General features: G+C 43.4%; 1 protein-coding gene across 5 annotated transcripts in view; it reads right to left on the bottom strand.

The window, feature by feature from the left end:
• The window catches only part of Sox5 (SRY-box transcription factor 5), a 380,838-nt gene that overhangs the window by 322,409 nt on the left and 32,109 nt on the right, over nucleotides 1–26,320 (bottom strand). For all 5 annotated transcript variants that reach the window (XM_041638650.1, XM_041638635.1, XM_041638643.1 and 2 more), the window contains exon 3: nucleotides 3,922–4,048. In XM_041638650.1, the coding sequence (XP_041494584.1) occupies nucleotides 3,922–4,048 (127 nt within the window). The remainder of the gene's footprint in view (nucleotides 1–3,921; nucleotides 4,049–26,320) is intronic.

A 26,320-nucleotide genomic window follows, 5' to 3' on the forward strand; every position in this document is an offset into this window, starting at 1 on the left:
GAGCTGAGAGCTCACCGACAGATGCGGCATGCAACCAGACAGAAAATGAGCGCCAGAGGCAGCCCCACTGTGAACACCAGAGGCCCCCCATCCCTTCAGAGCTGCCCCCATCCCTCCGGACAGTCACACTCTCTTGTGTTGAGAACTGTGAGCTCATCTGCTAAAGATTGTCTGTATCTTCCGTTCGACTGGTCTATAGCAGAACTGCCCTTAAGGCTTGTCTGAAGCACAGAGCTACCCGTTTGTCTCTGAAACTTTGAAGCAGCAACCAAGCCCTGTTTAAAGCAGAAAACAGAACAAAATGCAAATCCACGGATTGGGAAGAAGACTCGACGTGGTCTGTAGAGTGCTTGCTGCATAGGCCGAAGCCTGGGACCAAATACACATGTCAGAGTCATGTGTGGTACTGTGTGCCTGGAATCTCAGCCCTGGGGGGGTCGAAGACAGGAGGGTTCCTGGATGGACAGATGGACAGTCCAGCCAGGACCAGTGAGGCCCACATTCACTGGAACTCACGGTCTCAAAAATAAGGTGGAAACCCCCAAGCAAGACACCAACAGTGAAATGTGGCTTCTACGTGTGTGTGTGTGTGTGTGTGTGTGTGTGTGTGTGTGTACCAGGATAACCGAATACAAATGTACACACATAGACTTTTAATCATACCTATGCACAGGACATACATACGCAAAACACACACACACACACACCCACACACACACACACCAAACAATCAACAAAAGATACAGGAGGACTTTTACTGCGGATAGGTTAAAGGTCAGGATGGCCATCCTCGTGGCAGAACTATTCAAGGCCCAGCTTTCTGGAGATGATCAGGGAGTTAGGTTCTGCTGTTTAGCCAGTTGTCAAGGTTCTGAGGGCTCATTTACAAAAGAAACAGTAGCATCCCCCTTGTCATCATTTCATCCACCCATGCCTGGATCCCACAGGTATGAGGTATCTAATAGCCTCACAGGACCATGTATATCACAGGACTGCATCCTTCCCAGCAATTCAAAACCTACATAGAATTTAATTCTCAGCATTTGTGCTGATTATAGCTACCTGGAAGTTTCTCTTACTTAGGTCTTTAGTTTTGCCTCCAAATACAGGAGCTCAGAGAGGCAGATTTACATCCTTATCTGGCTCTCTTTCAGACCTTAACCCATTCATAACTGGATCAGAACAGGACTCTGAATTCTCATTTCTATTTCGTGAGGAGCATAGCGTGCACCAAGTTTCTGTCTCAGGAAATACCTTTGGACTGAGGTTTTATATGGAAAGTCTCTCCCTGATTCTGCCAGGCAGGCTTGCAGGAGCTACTCCGCGACACAAAGATTATGACGTGTTCTCCATTTTCAAAGATACTGAGTAAAATTGTAGAGATTATATTTCCTTATGAAACATTAAGACTCTATTGTGTGGCTCAAACAATGGTCTATTATAAAAAGAAATTATTCGTGTTGATTAATACTACCACAAATATAGCCAATTAATATGATAAACGTTTAAAATAGGTCTTCTTCCAGGAGCTTCCTTGCCGACTTCTCCTCAGAGTGTGCACTAGACAGCATCACTGTAGCTGAATTTCTACAAAACTGTCACCAAGAACTGACGTGTTTGCAACTGTGCCTCTAAATACTTAGTATTTATTGAGCCATCTCAACTTAAGTATTAATCGAGTCATCATAAACTGAGTATCTATTTCATGCTCTATTCCAGGAAAGGGAGAGAGGGAGAATCAGTAAGAAATCCTGGGTATCATGTAGAGACAGACATCTAAGTGCACAGGTCACAATATGGAGCCTGATAAAAGGTACGAGAGCACGGGGAGAGCACAGAGTATCACTCACTGTGCGAGAACTGAGCGCACCCATCTAGTGCACCTTCACCTAGTCGGGTGAAAAAGCATTATTTACCATGAAGATGACATTGAAAAATCAGAAAGATATCCAAAGATTAAAGGTGCTCAGCCGTGTTCACAGCTGGGCGTGTGTGAAGCTGGGCATGGCCAAAGCATTGCATCTGTGCAGAATATCGAAGAAGCCCACTCACAGAGTGGGGTGGTTTGTATGGGAACTGCTGCTCAGGTGAAAACTGGGATGAAATCCTGGAAGTAACAACACCACACACACATTCGACGGTGAGGAATACCATACAATCCTTTCTCAGGTAGACAAGTCAGTTGGAGAGGGGAGATTCATCTAACAGAAGGGCTCAGAAGTTGGGGTGATGATGTGTTCAAGTGTCCACGTGAGAAAAGAAAAGCTGATGAATACAAGAAATATCTGAGGCAGAGACAAACTGTGTGGTGTGAGAAAGTTCCTAGGTTGATATCGCTCATATGGAATGGATCATTGGCTTAGAATCCCCCCCCCCAAAATTATACCACAGTGGGTCTCAACCACTTTGGGTCACAGAACTACTGAAGGACTCACTGGAAATCATAGCACAACTCAGATCCATTATTTCAATTTTTGAATACTTTTATTAATATTGTGAACCTATGTGTGTACGAGCATGGGCACATGTACACCAGGGTCTACGTGTGGAGGCCAGAGGAAATCTTTCCAGAGTTGGTTCTTTCCTTCCAGATAAGTTCTGTGGATGTAGCTCCCTTCGCTAAGTCTGTATGGCCAGCATCCTTCCACGTGAGCATCTCACTAGCTTGTTATAGACGCTCATAAACAGAATTCCCTGCTTCAAGGAGACCCATAGATCGCAGACCAGACCTTCCTCGCAGTGTCCCCAATGTCGCCATTTTCAGCAACTTAATCTGCCTCTCTCAGGCTCATTCATCGTTGAGTGTGCTTAAAATTATCTTATCGTTATCTTGGCACCGTTCTTTGAGCCATCCTATTTATACTCAGTCCTTCAGCCTTATATATGTATGTCACTGTCACAGGGAAAAGCCCCTCCAAGAAACAGTCTTGGTGTGGTACTGTCTGAGAGCAGGCAACAGTCAAAATAGTAAGCAGAAGACACATCACAGAGACACAATAGCAGGTGGGGAGCCTGGTTGCTCACCCTGCTGACCGCAGTGTCCCGTACCCACCTGCTCCCTTAGCCTGGCATTGGACAGTAAGTGACCGAGTGGGGAAGAGGGAGCAATCGTGGAGAATGTGACCGAGCTTGCCAAGCGACAGACAAGAAGACCTAAACTATGCCTGAGTTCTTGTGAAGAAGGGTCAGGACCATGGGCCCAGAAGTCATCCTGCCTTGGTGAATCCTGGTTCTATGACCTGGAACATCTTTGACTTTCACCGTGCCTCAGCTTCCTCCAATATAAAAGACAATTAATAGTAGTACCTCACTAGATTTACTGGATTGTTGGGAAAGTTATGAATTATTGTGGTATTAAGAAAGGCTTAATCCCCCCCCTTCTGTGTGTGTGTGTTGCATTAGCGAAAATCTGGACATAAGGTCAAATTATTGGAGGAAGTCTGACCCACGAAGACTAGCAATAATGAAGGCAGGCCTTTACAACTAATCTATCTTCAACATTGCATGAGAAAGCATAAGAAAATGACTTTGATTCTTGCTAACCTTAGCCATGTCATCTTAACACGATAGTTGCATGTGGTATGGATTTCTCCCTAAGTATGTGTTAGAGACAGGATCCTCGAAAAGCAAACAAAGAATTAAATATCCTTTCTTATATCCTCTTGGAAAAAAAAAAGCGTTTACTTGAAGGAATTCTATGAAGTCTGAGGTGAATCTTCTCTGTGATTCTCAACCACATGATCATTTCAAGCAAAGGGCTGAAGCCAAGCTATTAGAGGAATGGGCTGGTGGACGAGGAGACCATAAGAAACCCACCCTTGTGTGGTGCTGAGCAGGGGGGTCCCTAGGACCACAAGTCTCTTGCGTCAGCCGAGAAACTGGCTGAAATTCCTCAGAGTAAGGCTTGTTGGGGAAACTCACATGTACGGGAAGGTGAAAGGCTGGGAGCCTCTCGCTCTCCTCCTCTTCCAATTTCTGTCTGCTTGTCACCATGGCTACCTCTCCATCTGTCTCCCCATACGGAGAGGCTGGTCGCTTGGAAGACATCCTGGAAGGAACAAAAGAGGAGAAAATAATGAAACCTCCACATAAATCCTTAATGCCGTCATTGTGTGGTGAGGGGCCATTGTAACAGAAATGCCTTTTTGTGCTGGCAGAGAGCAGGAAGCCATCCAAACACCACTGCACAGCACACACAATCAGAAACAATGGCCAAGCAGGTAGCGACAGAACGGGGCTTGTTTGCTGTGAGAATAATACGCTAATATAGCACTCTCTTGTATTCTGGCTTCTTAAACAAGAAAATTCACCTAAGAACGCCGCATAATGCAAGTCCATTCCATTTAATAGGGGAAAAAAGTATCCGTCTAGTTTTACACTTTGATAGACCTTATTCAGAACAGAACATCTGTGAACAGCAAATACTATGGGGCCGTTTAAAAGAAAGAAAAGCACTAAAAATTCCTCTATCAAAAAATATATGTAATAAAATAAATACATGCTCTCTGCTCTAACAAATTTACATTGCATTAACAGTGAGAGTCCCACGAGACACAGAAATATGCCCGGAAGCAGTCCTCAGAGAAACTAACAGAAAGTTGTGTATTTGCTCAAAACTTAAGAGCTACAAACATTTTATCATTTGCGTCTAGTGAAACATTTAACGTTTGGTTCTCACACCAACATACTGAGGGAGCAGATCCCACACGGATATCTTTTAAAGTTCCGTTTCTAGCTGCATGCACCCATACACTGTTCCGATGCTGGTTTACAGTATTTACTCCTCAGAACAATTAAGGCCAGAACGGAATCCCCATGCTTTGATTTGGTAAGCGAGGCTGAGAGAAGCAGGCCTTAGATAAAGGGACAAGAACCGAGCATTGTCTTTCTGATTCAGTAGGTTTCAGACTGTCATCGGAGTTTAAAACACACAGCAAACCTTTTCAGTGAGGGCGCAGCTCTTTCTCCCATCCTGAAAAAGTTTTACACAAAAATGGAACTGAGATAAAACGCCTAGTGTAAAAACAACCGGCTGTCCTGTGGTATGTACAGCTTGATCTGAGCCTGAAAGAACGGATCTTTTTTTTTTGTCCTGGTTGTTTTTCAACATACAAAGAGTGCCTGTAGAACCTTCCCCTTTCATTCTCATCCCGTGGGACAAGAGACAGAAATCATATTCCCTGACAGAGGCCTTTACTACTGTTATGCATAGCATAGACTGGAAATTTCAACTGTATTTCCAAACGATCTGTTTCTCATCCCTGACGAGTGATTCTGCTATTAATAATAGACTCTTTCTCTTTCTCAGATTATTCTTCTTTAAACTGAGAGATAGCATCTGCCTCTTAAGGTTTTTGGGGGAAAAAACCCAGTGGAGTCCCTGTCTCGGGCCAGACGCTCTGAGTGCAAGCTCGTGCTTATATTAAAGAATTTAGACCCCCACATGAGTCTCTACGCTCAAAAAAATAAAAAATAAGAAGGAAAAAAAAAAGAAAGGAAGGAAGGAAATAAAAGAATGGAGCTTAAAAATTTCTTCTAAGAGTTTAGCTGTAAAATCACCGTGCAAGTCAAAGTTGCCCTCAGAACCTTCCAGACTTGCCGTACATAGTGTAAAGGAATAGAATAAGTCACCAAGTGCTCTTAAAGGAATCTTAACACTGGTGCTGTTGACCAGCAATGATCCGAGCAGATCAAGGAAGGGGCGGGAGTATCTACAGACAGCTGTCACACGAGCGCTCAGTCCTCAAGTGCTGCTACTTCCGACTCCAATGCACAGGCTTACCCCAAGTTCACTATGAACGCAGATGAGGGTGGAAAGACTAAACTAAATCCAGTTAGAATTGTTTAAGTCTCATTGGTAATGTGGTTAACTGCATTACTGCATGTAACCCTGGGAATACTCGGATCTTAGGGTTCTGCTCCGTTTTGGACCAGCGAACCCCGCATCGCTTATTAGAAGAGGATGCTCAGTGTTTAAGGTCTTGGCGGAAAGATTTGTCAGAGCACACTAGTAGGATGATTTTTAACCATTGGTTGTTTCATTGTGATGAAGGCTCTATGCTTGTGGCTTGCAAGAGCATCCATGTTGTTATGAGAATCGATAGATGGTATTCTAGGGTCCCCCACCACAGCCACATGTGCATTCAGTCTTCCTATACCTAAAAATTTTAGGCTGCTGACAACTCTTGGTCCCTGGTCACCAAACAAGAAAGCTGGCTCAGCTGGCCTCCAAAGTCTTCACGACTCTAGCATTCTCAAAACCAAGACCAAAGTGCTGATTTCCACTTTGTTAATATCCTTAGTAATGAAACTTCAAAATACAGAAGGAGAACTATTGGAAAACCAGGTAGAAAGAGATGTTAGCCTTGCTCTCAAGGTGGATAGCCACCTCGGGGCTGAGATCCACAGCTTGTGCAAGTAGCTAAGTGATCTTCCTCTGACACACCATCCGATGGATGCAAAGTTCAAGGTCAAGACACTAGAAGGCAACTGATGCCACCAGCTCCATACTCAAAGTTTTGTCAGATGCCCTGTGCATGTTGGCAGTTGGAAACCATGCTAATAAACGTCAAGTAAAGCCTTTTGTAAGACAGGTGCTTGCAGTAAGAACACGCATGGTGATGATTCAGTAAGGTTAAGTTGGTAAAAAATCCAAACAAATTATATGGAGAGCCTCAGCTGCAGTCTTCACAGCAGTGAGCAGTGTCCATGTTTCCTGTCACTCATCCTCAATAGCCAAAGGAGCAATGACAATGGCATTTCTCCAGTTCTGTCTACCAAAGGGATCCATCTTGGGTGGAGCCCAGTCAAGGTTCCTGAAATTAGGGAGGCATCACAGATTCCCCTTGGTTTAGGAGAGCCGCAGCTATGACACTTGAATGGCTGTGTCGCAGGGTGAGGGCACCTTGGGGCAATCTGAGTATAATGCATGTGCTTTACCAATGACAAACACCCAGACTACAGAGAAACCAGTCTAACGCAGACAGAATTTAAGATGGCGGCGCCTTGTGGGACAGTGTTTCACGAGAGTCATGGTAGTGTCTTAACTCACTTTTGTGTCAGGCCAAGGAGACGTTCTTCAAAGAACTCATGTGTCTTCTAGACTGAGAGAGACATTTTTAAATCACCAATAAGTATTGGTCTAGCCTTAAAAAGTGCAAGACACTTAGCTAGTAAGAAGTTCTAATGACACCATTGGTGTCTCTGTTTCAAGAGTTGCAAGAAGTGACTAAGGGGATTTTATGTACAGGGAATAGAAACAGTGAGAGACTCCTAAGGTTAAGACCCAACCAAGCGAACTGTGGCACCCCCGTGCCTGGTTTCTCAAGGCCAGAGGCTCGGGAGGTCCCAGAGAATGGTGCACCTGGTGCACGTTCAGGGAGAAGAATGACAAAGAGGAATGAGAGTTTGGGGATAAATAGAGCTGGGTTTCGTGGAGGAAGGAAGGGTGGAAGCTGAGATGCAGACGGAGACACTTTTAGAAATTCACTATAAATTTAGGGTTCAGGTTTATTTAGGAAAAGGAGCAGATTGAGAAGCATGGATGGAATCCCATCTCTCCTCTCTAGCGCTCCTGGGATGCTGAGTTACATGAATGGAGTAGATAAGCAACGGTCCCCTTGGAAGGAGAAGCCAGCTTCGCTTTTCGGAGTCACTTCTGCGTTCCTCTCTACTGTAAGGTTCTGCATAATCATGCTAGTGTGCTAGTGAGCCAGTCCTCCCGGAATGACTGGGTCTCTTGCTGCCGCAGCAAGGGTCTCTCTGCACGGGGGAACGCCCTGCTAGCGGTCCCTCGTGGAGAACACACATACCGGTAGAAAGAGTGGCTCAGACCACCACCAGAAAATGAAACCAATGGTGCTCAGCACCAGCGACAAAGCAGGCTGACCCTGGGGAGGGGCGGTGTCAGAGAGTCAGGATGCCTGCGTGACTCCTCCGGGAAAGCTATTTGCATGGGCTCCTAAGTGCAGACTAAATACCAAAGCCATTTAGAGCTCCTCCGTAATTCTAAAATAGTGAATGCCACAAAGCCCAGGTGCTCATCAAAATCCCTGGAGCCTGTGAAAGTGTCATGTTTGACAGAATAGGTTTCGAAGGTGTGAGATGTTGAACTGGGAAGGTGATGGTGGGGGTTGTTCCGGGGTCCAAACTGACCCTGGCGCTTTGAAGATGGAAAGCCAGCAGGGCCCAGGAAGACTCAAGGGGTCAGATTCCAGGCAATGGCTTTCAGTGTAAAGAAGATGGAGCAAGGGATACAGATGACATCTGTGTATTGGAGAAGGTGACAGTTCTTCCCGAGAGCATCTAGAAGAGACTCGCCCCAGGCGGTACCTTGATTTCAGGACTTCTGACCTCAAAACTGAAAGTCAAAGCCACTCGGTGTTAGCAATGGGACACTAACACCCCAGTCATCTAAATGTACAGATGCCACACTGGCTGTTCCTGAAGTCTCTTCCTCCCCACACGGACAGCCTTGCTCTCCGTCTCTAGCAGATTTCTCCTCAAATCTCTCAGCTTTCTCAAATCTCCTCAAAAGAGTTCCTTCAAACACTCTCCAAAGGCCAAGCTCCTTCCTCCCCACTTTTCCTGGGCATAGTATTACATACTTATTTCTTTGTTTATAATCTGCCTCTCCCACTAAAATTTAGGAACAATGGAGACAGACCTTTTCTGTTCACAACTTCTTGACTTATATCTAAACATCTCTGAAAATGGTCTTTCGAAGACCCCTGTTAAATGGACAACTACTAAAGCAGGGGACCTCCTGACTGTGTGGGGACAACAGTGACTCCAGGTGCGGGCAAGTATGGCCATGTGGCAGTGTCGCCTGTCTTCCTGGAGTTCCAATAAGTGTCTGTGTAATTTCTACCTTCTCATGTGCTGACACTCATACATCATGGTGCCTTGTGCGTGTTTGCTCCCCAAATTTTATTTTAAAGTTCTTCCAGTTATGTTTCAAATATGCCGGGAAGTCTGGAGAGATGCTCAGTGGTTACGATCGCTCACTGTGCAGTCATGCAGATCAGCATTCTGGTCTCAGTGAGGGCTTGCTGGCTCACCCTGAAACCAGGCCCTTGTGGGGCACTCACTGGCTCTGACTTCCTTTCCCATAGAGTCTAGTCCTCCAGACTCAAGCAGATACAATTATTGGTGTATCAGTACAATCCCTAACAGGCACTCCACCATATCTGTCTGATGAATAATGAGAAGAAAAACGAATGAAAAAGTGAGAATAATTTGTGCCTAGGAAATAACCATTGTGTCATGAAGAAACAGTTAGTGGGGATATATTGGATTTTTTGGATTGCCTGTATGTGAGTAAAAGAAGACATATACCCATTTATCAATTAATCAATTCATTCACTTAAAAAATACTTAGAGAAAGACCCCATATCTCAAGTAGATGGTAACAGAATTAATAAGGAAAGAATATTTGGGGGTAGATGTCTGTAGCACAATTACAAACGTAGAGGAAACAAGATGAGAATGCCTTACTGAGAAAAGGTATCAAGCCACATGGCTAAACACAGACAGGAATTATGGGTAATTTAAGTTGTACGAGGTAGTGAGTAACAAGCCTGAGCTATAGACCAAACAGTTATAATCAATATATGCCTATGTGTGCTTCTTTGGGACTGAACGGTTGGAGGACCAGGACAGAAACTTCCTTCTACAGATGACTTCCCAGCAATGTGTACGCTATGACAGATGGGTCACATGATGATGCTATCTCAACAGATAAATCAGAGGAGGCTGCCATAACTTGTGAAGATAAACACAGGAGAAGAAGCCTTCATGAGAAGTGACGTCGTAGCACACACAGAGAAACATTCTGACACACACACACATACTCACATACTCTCACACATGGGCACAAAATTCACTCACATACACACACTCACATGTACACCCTGACACACAGGCAAACACTCACACATATCAAATAAAACTGAAATGTTTCTGAAGGAGAAATAGAACCTGCTTTGGGATAGTGGAGAAAATGCTCTGGATGAAGCAAGGTCGGTGTGGGGTGGGGGTGATACAGGAGATGAAAAGGAGGGGACAAATTACACACTAAAGTTATGGTCAAGCATTGGCTTTCAGTGCTAAACTAGAAAGCTTAAATCTATACGAGGGCAGAGAAGAACTCGCCAGAGTTCATAGATCACATAGCAGCATCACCTAGTTGCTGTGTGTGTGTGTGTGTGTGTGTGCATGTGACAGGCACACATATATGTATGAATGTGTGTATGTGTACGTGTGTGTATTATAAACAAATGTGAGAGCATATATACATGTGTGAGTATGTGTATGTGAGTGGACACATGTGGAGGCCAGAGGCCAACCTCAGGAGCATCCCTCAGAAACTGTTTACTCTGCTTCTTTCAACGAGGTCTGAGGCCTAACTTCCAGCTAGACTAGAGTGACTGGCCATGGGGCCCCAGCTGTCTCCACGGTGCAGAAGTACAATGGGAGTCAGCAGTTTCTTCCTAGGCGCTGGAGACCGAAGTCGGGTCCCCATGCTTGCAGAGCAAAGCTTAAGGACTGAGCAATCCCCCAATAACCAGTGTTTTAGAAAGAGGGATAATTTGCTTCCAAACCGTTCACTCTAAAGAGGTCACTGGACGAAGATGAGTGAGCAGAGAAAACAACTGAAAAAGATGGAATTGGTAAGGGAGGCAGCACAATTATCCTCCTGGCCAGTCCATGGGGTTAAATGCTCGACACATGACCCTTCCCAATCCTGTGTCGTGTTCCTCACTGCCACGTGACTTCCTTGCTCGTTGCTCTCCAATACTAGTGTCTGACATCCACCCTTCCCTCCTGCTAAGACATAGGCAAGGGGTGGATCATGTTTGGGAAAACACTTTAAACGGTTAAAAACATAACATACAGCAAGCACAATAAATAAATAATTGTGCAATTCTTTCCTTAGCTTTTGTTTAGAATGTAAACGTCTCTATCAATCCCCTAGGTTTTGTCAATGGGCAGGTCCTACAGGATAGTGTTGGAACCCTCACAAGGTGGCCCGTGTGAACTCTTTAGGTCATGGGAGCCTTGCCCTCAGGAGACAATGGGGGCCAAATCCTCTCTTCCTTCTTGTTGTTTTTCCAGCCAGGCCATAAGGTGACCGGCTCTATTGCACACATGCTCAGTGCAGCCCCCTAGCAGTAGGGCCAGCCCACCATAGAGCCAAGACAGACCTTTTTTGTTCACATTTTGGCTATCTTGTGTGTTTGTAACAATCACACAAGGATGACTGATCCCACACTCAGCGAGGACACAATGTTCTTCAAAGTCCTTTGCCGTAAGAGGAGAGACAATAGCTGAGGACACGTATAGACTATTTTTTTTTTAATTTAAGAATTCAGAATGAAGATAATTAACATAAGGAACAGAACTCAACTGTGTATTAAAAATCTCTTCACTATAGGATGTCCTACAGGTGGAATTGAGAGATCTGGAGCTTGAATAAATCCGTTTGAACCCAGATGGGTGAATCAAGCAACACACCCCTCTGACGTATAATCTGGTTACACGCTTAGAATGTCACACTAGCGACGGAAAGACAGTATCTGCCGTTGCCATTTGTCTATGAATTTCAATTGTTGTTGTTTATGTCTTACAGTTTATATTTCCCTTCTCCCTTACAAGATTTAAAACATCATTTCCCTACCAAGAGTTGTCCTCCTGGATGCCGAAGACACCACATCGATTCTGTAATCAAGTCTGTGGTTTATCATATCCAGAAGTCTGCTGCAGAATTTATTTATGGTAAACACGCAGTCTCCAAACTTCGGCAACACATTTCTCTCCTTAAAAGTCTCTCCCCTTCAGTGTCTCATGCAGAACTTGCTGCCCCCCTTGTTTTTCAGCTTAGCCTCTCCCCATTGGAGGACCTCATGCCCGATGCTGTCCCTAAGAGGCTTGGATGGGTCCCCTGGCTTCTGCCTCATGTGTGTGGAAGCGGGACTCCCCCCAAGCCCTGTGAAGACACTCAGACAGGGCACATGGAGGAGGGAGGCTTGTGTGTCTTACCGCACTTTCGCCAGAGTGCAAACTGACAAAGCTCAGCATCCTGTGCAAGTCTAAAAACAAAAGCGCCTGAGCTACAGCCACTTGGGAACTAATCTGTTCTGTTTAAAATGGAACGGGTACACAAAATATCCTTACTGCGTATTATAAAACTTCAAGCTGCTTTTAGAAAAGTGTCTGGTAAAAATGTCAGAGCCACCAACAGTGTGCATCAAAGGGACTTTTTCAGGACTTTCTCCTCCTTCCCATGGCCTTCCACGCTCTGGCCCTCAGCATTGGGATCACGTCCTACGTCCCCCCCCCCCCTTTATTTTGTTTGTCTGTTTGCTCTTGCTTTTCTAATAACAGTAGGGCCACTTTCAGTTCTTTGGTCCATGCCCCCATCTGCTGACTGCCATCACCATTCTCAGCAGGTATCTCTGTCCAACCTCTTCCCTTCCCCTAAAGCCTGAGGAACAAGGAGAGGAAGAGCAAGGCAGCTCCGGGCCATCAAGGATAAGACTCAAATGAACAGAGAAAGATGTCAGGAGTTAAGATCAGAGAGGAATTGGAAGTGTGGCATGGTTTCCATCAGCATTGGGAGGGAAGAAGGCCTTGCATCTCAGTTTCAACATTTTAAACTAAAAAATAAAATTAACTTTAAAATGACCAATTTCTGTTTTGTTGTTGTTGTTGTCTTAAGAAAAAAAAAACTGAGTTAGTCAGTATTTAAAAACTGTCCAGATTGAGCACGGTGGTGCCTCCCTTTGATCTCAGCACTTGGGAGGCTGAGCTGGGGGTGCAACAGTGTGAGACCCCTCTGGAATACATGGCACAATCCTATCCTTCCCCCCAAAAAATTAAAAACTAATTTGTGGCAACAGGATTCCATCCTGTGGTGTCTGGAATCTGAAAGTGGATCCTTTCACCCCTGCATTCTTTTCTGGGTCATCAATAACACAAATCACTAAAATTTCAACCCCCAATTTAGAACACCTCTCCCAGGGGACCACTCCAAAAGTTCTGAGTAAAAGATGCTGCCCCAGCTGGAGGCTCACGCGTTTCATCTCAGAATCTCTCAGAGGAGGAGGAAAAGCAGGAGTTTCCAGTCAGCCTCATGCACATAATGAGTTCAAGGCCAGCCTGGGGTACTAAAACCCTGACCCACAGAAAACATTGATTTTCTTTGTAATCTTTTTATTTAGACCATAATACATGGTCTATGGATCAAAAATGCATTTAATTGAGTCTTCAGTTTTTATTATAGTTGCTTAGAATTAAACCATGTTAAATGCTTAGAACTCAAAAGGTAGAGTTAAATTAAATGTAACTATCCTGCACTGGGTACCACACTACTGTTCAGTTTGGAGAAAACGTCCAGGAATGTATTCTGTCATCACAGCAAGGAAGAAAGAGGAGTTTGGGGGAAAGGTTGCATGATAAATGCAAAGCCATTTTCATTATTAAAGAGCCAGTAAATGTTTCTAGAGAGTTCTAAATTGTTCTTTAAGAAGCATCAAAACTACTCCTCATTTGTGTGCAGAAAAGAAAAAGGAAAGGGGAGTGGACATTTTCTCTCTGCAAGAGAGATAACAGAATCCGCCACTCAGGAGCCATCAGTAATCCCTCGAATCTCAGCCCCTTTCTGCCTGTCAGAATCACCAATTTTGAGCTACTAACATTTGATTAACCAACTCCTTTAACGATGGGATTGCTAACCTCTAAGTATCTTAAAGGAAATGTGCATGATTGAGGTGTTTAAATATTAAAGATACAGTCTTTTAAGTTGTCAGGGAAAATGACCAAATGTAGAAGTTGTAAAAAAAAAAATGAAAAAATTAGTGCCTGTCCAGAAATGATCATTTGTTGTGAATTATTCAATTCATGTATTGTAACACATCGGTCATTAATCACAGAAACAGCAGTTTAACCTTCAGCCATCTACAGGTTAAAAATGTCACAGTCCTTTTGTCATGATTATTTATAAATTCCTTAGAATAATGTGGTATAAGGAGCTGGGACTCAGAAGTTTGTTATTTATAGATATGGAGAGTATACATTTTAGGGAAACAAGAAGCTTTTTCCATTTAAGTCAGGTCTTGCCTTTTTGACAGCTCTAAGTCCACAGGATGTGGGGGGATGATTTAAATTTTACATCAGAATTGTGACTGCGCTGGACTTTTCCCCCTTTCTCAAGGGAGGCATTGTTCTTGCCTTTCCATAACCAGGCGTGACAGCGCCAGACTGGAGTCATACGGTGGGCCTCTGAGTCAGCACAGAGCAGACCTCGTCCGCGTCTCCGCAGATGCCTGGCTCCTCGTGTGTCTGGGAGTTGGACCAGCAAGTGCAGCTACCTACATCCTGGTGCTCACAACAGATAGAGTGCATGGAAAAATCTAGAGAGAGCAGCAACTCTCTTCCAGTACAGGCTGCAGAAGGCTTTTATTAAAACTCCCCTTCGACATGGCCAGACCAAAACCAAGCAAAAATCCTAAGCCCTGTTTTAATTTAAGTCGCAATTCTTTTTGCTAACCCTGAAGTTTAGATGCAGGACACACATGTCATTGCGTGTTCTAGACTAGAGAAACTTAAAGGAATTGAAAAAGATCAGAAATCTTCTGGATGTTTCTGATTCCTAGAGCTGTCACTTCTATAAATCTCTGATGACAAGCAGTTAGGGAGGCGGGGAAAGGAAAGGGCACAAGCTGAGCCCCCTAGTCTCAAGCACCCTGCTAAGACAGCTATTAAAATGGCCTGTGGAATCCCTATAAACAAGGGTAATCTTGCATGGTCATCAGCACCGCTGCCAGGGAGAGGAAGAATCCTTCTCTGTCTATTGTTCTATCCTTAGATGAACTCTTCAGGGAAATGGAGGTGTTCTGTGTCAGGTGTGTGTGTGTGTGTGTGTGTGTGTGTGTGTGCGTGTATAGAGAGAATGAAAGAGAGACAGAGACAGAGAAAGAGAGAGACAGAGACAGAGAGAAGCCTGGGAAGGAGAAGAGCGATGAATGGATTATATCAGGATATGTCAATTAATAATAGTCTTTTTATGAGAATATCTTAATTATAGACTGGACATCTCATTTTATATACTTAAAATCATGTGCTAATTGTTCTTATTTACTATAGATCACTCTAAACTACTTACTTGAAACTTTGTCTATTTTTAAAGAAAAGCAGGAAGTAGGAGCAACTTCTGCCAATCCATTTCCCTAGAAACCCGAAAGTCACAGGGTATACATGGAGCAGGTAACTATAAACCTATAACTCCAAAAGGCACAGGCCATGTAAGGAACAGGGAACTATAACGACCACAGTAAACGTCACTACTCTCTTAATGACTCAAGTCATTTTCTCAGGGCTTTCAGAAGGATGGGATTATGTCTACCTAGGCTTCCAGTGTCGTTTCTTAGCCATCACTGTCTTGAATAAAGATGGATTTCCATTGATGAACATCACCTTTCATGTGATGTACACCACAAAGCAATGCTCTGAACTAAGAGAGAGCATCTATGTAGGGTTAATGGCATGAGTCCTCTGCATAAATATCATTTCCCTTGTTATAATGATTAAGTCATGTTGACCTTTTCGGGATGTCACCAAACCGCAATAGAAAACCTAGAAATAAAAATCAAATTTGTCTTTCACAATAACCTTCTTGAGTACTTATTCTTGAGGGTCCTTCCCCTCTTCTTACCTAGGCTTCTTTATGGCGGTCCACACTCCTGTTGACTGAGCCCCACCCCTCTCAGATGACAGGCTAAGTCTAAATAAAGAGCAACTTGTTCTATAATCAGATGTGACTTTTTCTGAGTATAGCATATGCCTTGAAGTAAAATCTGTTGGCATGTTTATTTTACTTAGGATCTAATAATGATGACAAAAATAATTAAGTAACCAGTCTAGTTTTGATTTCTTTTGTTTTCAAAGGTCATTGTGAAATCACACAAATTAAGTTATCTAAAGCAATTCTCCAGAGAACAACCCACAGCACAAATGCAAAAAGGTCCATAGTTTTCAAAAATGTCCACTGGCTAGCCCACTGGAGAGAAATATAGCGAGCCCCAACCGTCTTCCAGATTCAAATAGCCCTGTCAGGGAGGGTCTTGGCTTTGCTGATGGCGGGCGGTTTGGAGGCCATACTCTTTTTTTGTCCAAGCCCACACAGTATTGGTTACAGGCTGTGTCTAGTGCAATTGAAAAAAGGGGAAAATGAACGCAATAGGAATGTTTGTGTTATATTCAAAACAGACAGCAGAGAACAAATATACAAGGGCACAGGTCTTCCCCAGGACAACAGCTACCGTGGAAAGAGACAGACTTTCTGAGCTTCCCAGAACAACTGAGGGATTTGATGTTACAGTCTCAAAAGCACTAAAAGCCAGGGGCACAGCGTCTATCAACTCAAACTACAAAACAGTAAGGCGCAGCTAGGTCTGGAGTCACAAGGACACCAAGCCTGTCCATTGGCCTCTTCCTTGCCAAAATCCCTTTGCGTGGATGAATAAAAATTAAATCCAATAAGCTTTGCTGTTTTCCAAGCTTGATCTCCAAACTCATTCTATGTCCTAAGTATTTATCTTCTTCTCCCAGTAATCTTTCTTGGTTTAACACATTCCCTGTTGTTTTTAGAAACACACACACATATACGAGAGAGAGAGAGAGAGAGAGAGAGAGAGAGAGAGAGAGAGAGGGAGGGAGGTCTAAAGCATAGTTCCTATTGCTACTGTGTGCAGCTTAGGGATCCTAGCTCTTTACTGTAAAGGTGAAAGAGCTATGGAGTATTAACTGAGAAGATGATCACCTTCCTGGACCGGAATCAAAACCCAAAGGGTATGGCACATACTGGCGACAAAAAAGAACTCATCAATATTTTATAATCCTTGGGGAAGTGAAAAATACAGAAATATACAGAAAGTACAAGATCTGCCAACATATAAGGCTAACAGCGAGGTTCCTCCCAAACTTGCCTCGGTTTGCACTTCCAGAGTGTCGTATGGATGGTCTGAAGAAAACACTTTCCCTGTGTCTCTTGTTCTACATAGTTCTATGGCTAAGCACGTCCACTGATGAATATTGTCCAAAATACTGTCACTCCAAGAGACACTGCTCGGCTAGACTGTAATTTAGATGGTGACATCACTAAGTTGCTTCTTATTAGTTGCTAACATACAGTCAACAAAAATTTTACTCATCAACCCATGTATTCACCCACATTTCCACACAACACCACAATTGACCACACACACAGGCACACACATGCACACACACACAAAGGTGTTCTCTTTTTCTCTTTACAAATATGTAAAAACTAATCCATGTCAACCCAAATGCTGGAATTTTGTGCTTCAGTGCAGGGTTGACATTTTCAGCTGTACAGGGGCTGTGTCTGCCATCTCGGTGCTTCTCCACTGTTCCCCCCACAACTGAACAAAGGCCCAGCTGTATAAACCAAAGAACACAGTTAAGGGATGGATAAAACAGGGAGGGCTGTCTGACATGCTGACCACTGTCGGAACTTATGAGGATAAAGGAGCCTTGAAGGAGAAAAGTAATCACCCATCGCTTCCCCCCAACCTTGTAACCACATGGGGAACATTTTTTCCACTCTCCAAACTCCCCATTCCAGTCCCCCACAACTGAAAGACCTTTGTATTCCAAGAGGGCCAGAGTGCTGCCCAACCTTCCCCACCCCTCCCTCCTTTTCTTTGCTCCTTTTCTTTTTCTTGTTTTGTTGCTGCTGGAAAGTTTGTGGACAGATGATCAACTGGGCTCCTTCAAAATCTGTTTCACTCTACCTACCATGCTGCCACTGGTTTTTTACAGCTGAGCAACCTACTCTTGACTTCAAAATAATTATTTAAGCTCAAAGACTTTAGAAGATGGTACGTTCTATTTGAAAATGCAAGCGTATAATTGGGGTGAACTGGATGAAGACATAGAGGTAATTCTTGTAGGATACATACGTGGAGAGGAGTTTGTCGGGGAACACTCTAGTGTCGACCAACTGTGACATGAGATTGTAAAAGGAAGGAACTTTTCCCTGGAGTGGATTAACCCTTTCCTAAACCTCAGGCCTCCCAAAAAACTTTAAGGCCTGAAGATGATTAACCAGGGATACCAAGATGCACTTCCCAGTCTCAAGTTTGCCATCCCTGCGTACTAGACTGACATTATGTACAAATGACATGAATCATATTTCTACCAAGACTGCTATCATAGGCTCACTGGCTAAAGAGTTAGCCAGAAAATTAATTAACCAAGGAAATCCTTGGGTAGAAGCCACCAGCCATTTATAGCCAGAGATGTATCATATGTAAAGTTGGTTCTGTTTCGAGCTGTGATCTGAGGTTGGAACAAATATTTGAGCATTATTAAATCCTCTGTTTACCCCCAGCCAGCCCCAGAAGCAGCACTGTGCTGAGAGGAACCTATGGGGATCCTTCTTTTTCACATGAAGTAAAGCTTCATTCCTTCATCCTTCTGTATACAGTTCTGTTCCACGTGGAGTGAATATTTGTCCCAGCAGAGAGTTTCCTTAGAGCAAATGCTCAGCCATATTTTTACAAGCTGCCGCCTCCAATCTCCCTTCTCCAGGGCTTGGTGTGGACAGCAGCAGCCACTCGTGTTCCTACTTGTTTCATGTGGGGGACTCTTTTAGGAACAAGTGGGGAATCAGCTTCCCGTGTTAGGTTATCATGAAACAAACACATCACAGTGTGTTAAAAAGAAAATTCCCGGCCAATGTCATATCCAAATTCTCACAAAGGAGTGGAGTACGAGGAACAGTGTGCATACAAAGGAAAGAAAGATCTGGAAACTTACTTCTCTGTGATCACAACCTTCCCATCTCCCCTCCAGTTAGCATGCCTGACCCTTCAGACACAGGCGCAGATGAATCAGCTGTCATTTATAAATTGTTTTTAAACACAAAAAACTCAAAAAAAAATTAAACTAACACTAAGACACCATAAAAACAAATGGTTCACCTCCCAGGAAATATGCAGACATGTCTACCTAGAACTAGTCAACAAAGGTATTGAACAGCATCACTCATAGAAGCAAAAATCATGGAAAGAACCCAAGTTATCAATCAAATGATAAATGGCAGAAGTATGCACAGTAGAACATTATTTTGTAACAAACAGGAGGGCCTGCTGATGGATGCTCTAACATACAGAAGCCCATGTAACACTTGGTTACATAATAGAATCTGGTCACAAAGAATGAAATATTTGCATGACTTATGTGAAATGTGCAGAATAGGTAAATTCATATGACAAAGTAGGGAAGTAGCACCTGGCCAGTAGGAGGAGGCGTGACAGAGAAGAGTGATGTCTCCCGATGGGAACGAGATGCCGTCAAGAAGAACAAACACTGCCAGCTTAGATTGTTCAAGCACAACTACAGACATAAGGAATTACATCTTTTATGAACTATACAGCAAACATATATACACTACGTCACATGACTTACATTTCAAACAAATAGTATTGTAAAATATTATTTAAAAACCTATACTATATTTACTAATGTCTTCAACTTTACCTCTAGAAAGGGAACTGAGACAATACCTAAGCTAAGAACTTCTCCTGGCTAGAAAGCCACAGGGCTAGGCTCAGAGCTAGAGCTGCCTCTAAGGATGGTAGTCTCTTCGACCATGCTTTTGGCTTTCCGTTTCAGGAATTTGAGTTACACACCCATCAACCACAGTTTGAAACTGTAAGTGGAAAAGTCCAGAAAGAAGCAATTTGAAAGTTCAAGACAATGAGCTGCTCTGAGTCATATCCAGAACCTCGGATGCGAATCCTCCCTCCATGCAGCATGTCCGTGGTATCTGTACCTCCGGCACGTGATCCATCCCGCACCCATCCAGATTTACAGACTGGCAATGTCATGATACTTATGTACAAGTAGGGCTTCATGCAGTCACTTCGTGCTATATTACAATGCCATCTCCATCTGATCACACGGAACCTGGGCTATGCTGCTTCATCCAGAGAGAAAGAATGAGTGAAGTGCTATGTACCCTGGGAAAGAGAGAGGCCATATTCCCTTAATCTTCACAATTTTGTTTTAATTATTCTGCTGTGGTGGATGACTGCCATTAACCTCTTACTGTGTGTAATCTATTAATTAAACCATAACACAGGTATGCATAGGTTAGAAAAATAAATAGAGTATATGGGACTGAGAATCCAAGAATTCCAATTGTATGACCCAGGGATGCAGATATTTCCTGAATCTTTACATTTTTATTATTAATCACAAATGAAATATAGAACAACTTTTCAAAAGGGAACTTAAAAATATGCCTCATGTTTGGTGTTTCTAATGGTGTTAAGAATCCACGAACCTAAGGCTATGAGTTTCACATCTTGCTATGGGATAATGCTCTTGTATACTGTAAAGATTTATCACTCATATTGGTTTAATAAAATGCTGATTGTCCAGTAGTCAAGCAGGAAGTATAGGAAGGGCAACCAGACTAGGAGAATTTTGGGAAAATGAAAGGCAGTCACTCAGTCACCAGCCAGACACAGAGGAAGCCAGATGAGAATTCCTTACTGAGAAAAGAAACCAAGCCACGTGGCTAAATATAGACAAGAATTATGGGTTAATTTAAGTTGTAAGAGATAGTTAATAATAAGCCTGAGCTAATAGGCCAAACAGTTTGTAGTTAATATAAGCCTCTGAGTGTTTTTTGGGACTGAATGGCTGTGAGACCGAGTGGGACAGAAACTTCTGGCTACAACTACTCTGGGCTAAAGACTCTATCTCAAACACCACCAGAACTGATATTCCCACCAGTGAGTAATAAATGTACTTATTTCTACTACAGTCATCCAGTGTAAGCGTTGGGTGGACATTGTAATTAAATCTCCATTAAGCAAATATTTTTCTTTGACCTTTTCCATTACAGCCCTTTTTATGTACTTTCTTTGCATGCCAATTTTATACTAATAACAGCTGATGGAAGTTATCCACTAAAGCATAGATTATCTCATTGCCACTGCATGCTCTGTGGCGTGTCCTCAGGGAGATCACCAAGCTCTAATCCTAACACGTACCAGCGTCCTTCCTGCAATGAAGGTCTGTTTTCTCACAGCCAGCAACGTCAGCCTGCAGAGTCTGACCCCAGATGCCACTCTTTAGCCCCGGTCCTTCTCTGTGGAGTCAGGAAACTTGCAAGCGAACCATAACCTCTGCAAATAGCTTGTGCCATTACATCCACAGCTATTTTTAGGGGTGAATACATAAGCCCCCATCTTCAGAGCCTAAGATTGGTTCATCTCTCAATTATTTTTTACAACTATTGCTGATGCCAGCTATATAACCAAACCATAACAAATTATTTCTCAGAGTGAAAAGGGAGAGAGAGCCAAGGCTGAAGATGCTATGAAATGTATGAGAGGAACTTGTTACAAACATGTTTCCATCCTGTGACCGCGGTTATGAAAAGCCATGGTGTGTTCCTCCATCCTCCTCCTTATCATGGTCATCTGTATTCATTTAGGGCAAGTCAACAAAGACTTAATTAAATAACATTGATTTCCCTGAATAAGAAAAACCTCCAACCAATTTAGAGTTGGGATTTTCTTGAGGTCTATATTTCCAGTTTTATTTTTTTGAAAAATAGTATAACTTTATCACAGCACAGGAGAAAGAAAAGAATAATAATAATAAAACAGGCATAGACAATAGGAAAACAATAAGGTCACAATGTGTAAACATGAACAACAACCAGAGCTTATTCAGATCCAGGGACCTGAATAATAGTCAATTAGTGACTTCCCTCCTAATTCAGTGCATTGTTTGAAAGAATCCTTACAAGTCATTAACTTGTTCTTATGTCTCCCGCTCATTCAACACAAATCTCAGTCTGCAATGAGTAATCTACCTGAAGGCTAAACATTTCAGTACAAAACTTTCCCTTTTAGGTCTGTCCCCCAGCTATGGCGATCCATTAAATAGATTTTTCTCACAGGAGACTGTTTAACCCAAATCACAGGGTGTTCACTATCAAACCATGAGCTCCACGCTGTTACTCACTCCGGTATCCAACATCAGATCTAACATGGGGCAAAATCACTGAGGCTGATGCCTGAGGGTCATTTCAGAGAACGTGCTCGGAGAGCACCAACTCTGGTGGGGTCCTTTGTCAGCCCAACACACAACATGACCGCGATTCTTAACCTCCCTGAAATGTGTCCAACCGTAGAAGATACAAAGACTCCAGTCTTCTTACTTTGATGGGGTCCACAAGAATCTACAAATGCACACAGCACCGTGCAGAGCACTGGCCATAATTACTAAATGCTGTCTGCTCTTATCAGTGCTGTTATTTGGAATTGAACTGGAGTGAATCTCATTTAAGGCGCTCAGCAGTAAAGCACCCGTCAGTACAGGAGATGAATATTCTAATTAGCTATGACAAGCGATCTGTGTTTAATAGAATTGGACCTTAGATAAAGAGTCAAGAGTTACTTTAATATTTCTAGACAAAAAATTTTCCCCTTTCTAGTGAAAAATAAGAAGACTTAGAATACATTGTATATGCCTGATTTCTGAGTGACACGGGAAAAATGAGGGAGCATGGTGCAGGACATAGCTAGACAGCATTCTGGGTCTTCAGCTCAGCCTGGTTTCAAACTCTGTTGAAATAAATTCCTTCTGTTCAACAAGAAGAACTGAGGTGGGATTTCAGTTTCTACCAGAGTACCAGAGTTCCACGCTTTTACAAATGCAGACAGAGCACAGCCCCTCTGCCCGGCAATTCTTCCCAGTCGATGTATAAAAAGAGATGCCACCAGCTGCTGGCTTCAAGAAAGCTAAACGCCCCTAGGAGAAGAGACTAGGATGTGTTAAGATTAAAAGACCAGCTTTGGGCAGTTTTGCTAGAAACGATCATTCACGGAAGTCGTTTCCTCTTGCAGTGTGTGTAAGTGCAGACCTGCAACAAGGCAAAGGCGCCCTCTTCTCAAGAACAGGTACACAGGACAATGTTGTGTCGCCGGGCTAGACTTCCCAGCTTAAGTAAATCATTTATTTGAAGTTCCCTTAACTTCATGCGTGACATTCTGAAGAGCTCTGAGGACTCTGAAGTCAAAGCTTAAAAAATAAAGTGTGGCATTGCCTAGTAAACTCAATACAAAAAAATATAAGAATTTGTGTGAAGGAAACTTAAAATTCTCATTTCAAGTCCTAGCATTTCTGAACACGGCACAAGAGTAGATATGAACCAATTCTTGACTTCGCTGCGAGTTATCGTGGCTGCTGGTCACAGTCATTCCTCAGTACCCAAGCTGATTACTTAAAAATGTTTGTTTCAAGACCAAGGAATAGATCCTGCAAACACTCTCTCCTCGTCAGGGTTAGCATTGCTTTGATAAAGCACCAAAGCAACGTGGAGAAGAAAGGGTTTGCTTGGGTTCCACTTCCACATCACAGTTCATCATCAAAGGAAATCAAGACAGGAACTAAAACGGGGCAGGAACCTGGAGATAGGGGCTGATGCAGAGGGTATAGAGGGGTGACGCACACTGGCTGGCATCCCCTGGCTTGCTCAACCTGCTTTCTTTTAGAATCCAGGACTACTGGCCCAGGGATGGCACCACCCATGATGGGCTGGACCCTTCCCCATCAATCATTAAGACATACAGTCTGATTTTATAGAGGCATTTTCTTAGTGCGGTTTCCTCCTCTCAGATGACTTTAGCTTGAGTCAAGTTGACATAAAACTAGCCAGTACACACTCCAAGAGACAACATTTAAGCTAGAATTCTCTATCAACCACTGGGCCAGAGAATAATAACAACAACAACAACACCCTCCCCAATGGACTCCCCGCCCCCCCAATGCAAAGGTCCCAGGGAGATTATTTATGGCTATAGCAGAAAAAAAAAAAAAGCAGACTGAAGAGCTACTTCAAACTGCAGAGACGGCAAGTTAGTCTCAATGCCACCAATCACCTGCCATATGGTCCAGATCCCCTACCCATGGAGTATTCAAAAACTATTCAGAATTAATAAGCATGGCTGTCAGTGGATCGTCAAGAAATGGAAACCCTCACCCATATTTTGGAAGTAATGTGTGTAAATACAAGATCAAGTAAATAACTACAATCTACGTGGAATTAATACTTTCGTGTGCGATAATACTGTTTGAATTACTAATGGGGCAACGTATATTTCATAACAAATAATGTACACAGTCATTGTTGTCCATGGAAAGCCACGGAGTGTTATCAGGGTCATATTATTAGAATTCCCGATTTGGTACAAAGGGCCTGCATTCTGGCATAACCCACAGTATAAACATTTTTAGCCGCTTGTCTGGTGAGGTCTCCTTAGGAAATTCCTGTCGGGATTTTTAAGAACCCTACCCCTGCCCCAAATGAATTGACTGGTCCATTCCATGATGTCTACGACACACAACCTTTCTAGAGATGGAGAAAGGTGCTGGAGTCACTGTGCTCGTGTTTCCCTCAGATCAGAAGCGAAACTGCTCGGTGGGTGCCTACTCTTTGTCAGGTGCCCTATGTTCTGAAGATTCATGTTTCCACAGGTGATTCTAGTGCCACCCCCTAGCCCACAGATTGCGTCCAGCTAGGCACGAGAGGCTGCATGTTCTCATGACAGTGAGCTCCATGACCCAGCTATCCGGACGGGAGACAGATGTCAGCTGAAGTGCTGTGTTCAGGGTTCAGACGTCCATCCCCAAAGCCAGCTTAGTTGAAGTCTGTTCTTTTTCCTGTAAAGTTTTCTCCTTTGTTTCAACAAGCAGCAGATTTCTCAGTGTTTCTATGATGCTATCTGGTAGGATAGCTGACATAGTTAGCCAACCTAGCACACTGTGGTAACTAATAGAACTTCATTATTAAGATGTTAATGGGTCTGAGGTGGGCACAGGAAGTGCTGGGAAATGGAACTTTTGATTTAACTACAAGGAAGGCTCATGAGAACCCATTGACAGGGTGTGTACTACATAATTGCAGATACCTCATGGAACAGCAGCTGAAGATACAAATGTTAACTAGTCAACAGTGTAAAATCCTTCATTTTTAAAGATGAAGTTCTAAAAGCTGGTGATAGATTTCCATCCGTTAACTCTAAGAATAGGGACAGACTAGAGTTTATAACCTTACCTTAGACTTTCTTTAAGAAAGGGTCTCACTCACCATCTAGCTCTGACTGGCCTAGAACTCACCACATAAGACTGGCATTAAAAGCACAGAGATCAGCCTGCCTCTTCTTCCTGAGTCCTAGGCTTAAAACACCAAGGCCTTTGACCTAGGACAAGTTTTTCTTTATGTTATGGCGTCTCAGCATTCCAGTGTGGGGTAAGAAGAATGCGCAACAAAGAAACACGTCTTTGCTCCCGGAAGGTTGTGTACTCTTCCACAAAGCTGGCAGGAAGCCTTCATTTCGCATCTACCATACCAAGCATCACATCTTAGGTCTCCTAAAAATGACTTCAAAAATTATCCATGGGGCTAGAGAGATGGCTGGAGTTTAATCCCTGAGCATTAGCTACTGGGAGCCGCATGATGACAAGAACCAACTTTCCGGAGTGGGTCTCCACATGCTCACCCTGGCATGCATGCATGTGTGTGTGCGCATATTCACCCTGCTGTGCATGCATGTGCGTGTATGCATTTTCACCCTGGTGTGCATGCATGTGCATGTACGCATATTCACCCTGCTGGGCATGCATGTGTGTGTACGCATTTTCACCCTGGTATGCATGCATGTGCGTGTATGCATTTTCACCCTGGTATGCATGCATGTGTGTGTGCACATGCTCACCCTGGTGTGCACACATCTGCGTGTGCACACACACAAATATCAAATAAAGATATTCTGACCCAGCCAAAGCCTTTCAGGGAAGAACTGGTTCTTCATCTGCTAGTCAGAAACTTGGTTTATTCCAAACTTCTCCTACATTTGATTTTTTTAAAACATGTTTTACCTGCCTCTATTTCAGGAACTTACATAGAAAAAAAAAAAACATGCCCTGACATGCTTCATTGTATGAAGGCACAGGGGACAGGGAGACAGCAGACTCCCAAGAATGTCCCCTGATGGATGGACATGCTCCTGTGACCTCTTATGACTTTGTAGCTTTAAGTGCAGGCTGCTGGTCCACGGTAGACAGCCATGCAATTATTAGGAAAATCCAAACATCCCGATTATTTGTGAACATGTTTCCTATCTCTCAATGGTAGCATAATCAAAAGAAAACCCATAAGCAGCCACAGGCACCTCAGCAACTGCATGCCCACAGCAGAGTCCTGACAGCGCCA

The sequence above is a fragment of the Microtus oregoni genome, unplaced genomic scaffold (assembly GCF_018167655.1).
Source record: "Microtus oregoni isolate MIOR12 unplaced genomic scaffold, Mior012 000002F_ref0000024, whole genome shotgun sequence".
Lineage (NCBI taxonomy): Eukaryota > Metazoa > Chordata > Mammalia > Rodentia > Cricetidae > Microtus > Microtus oregoni.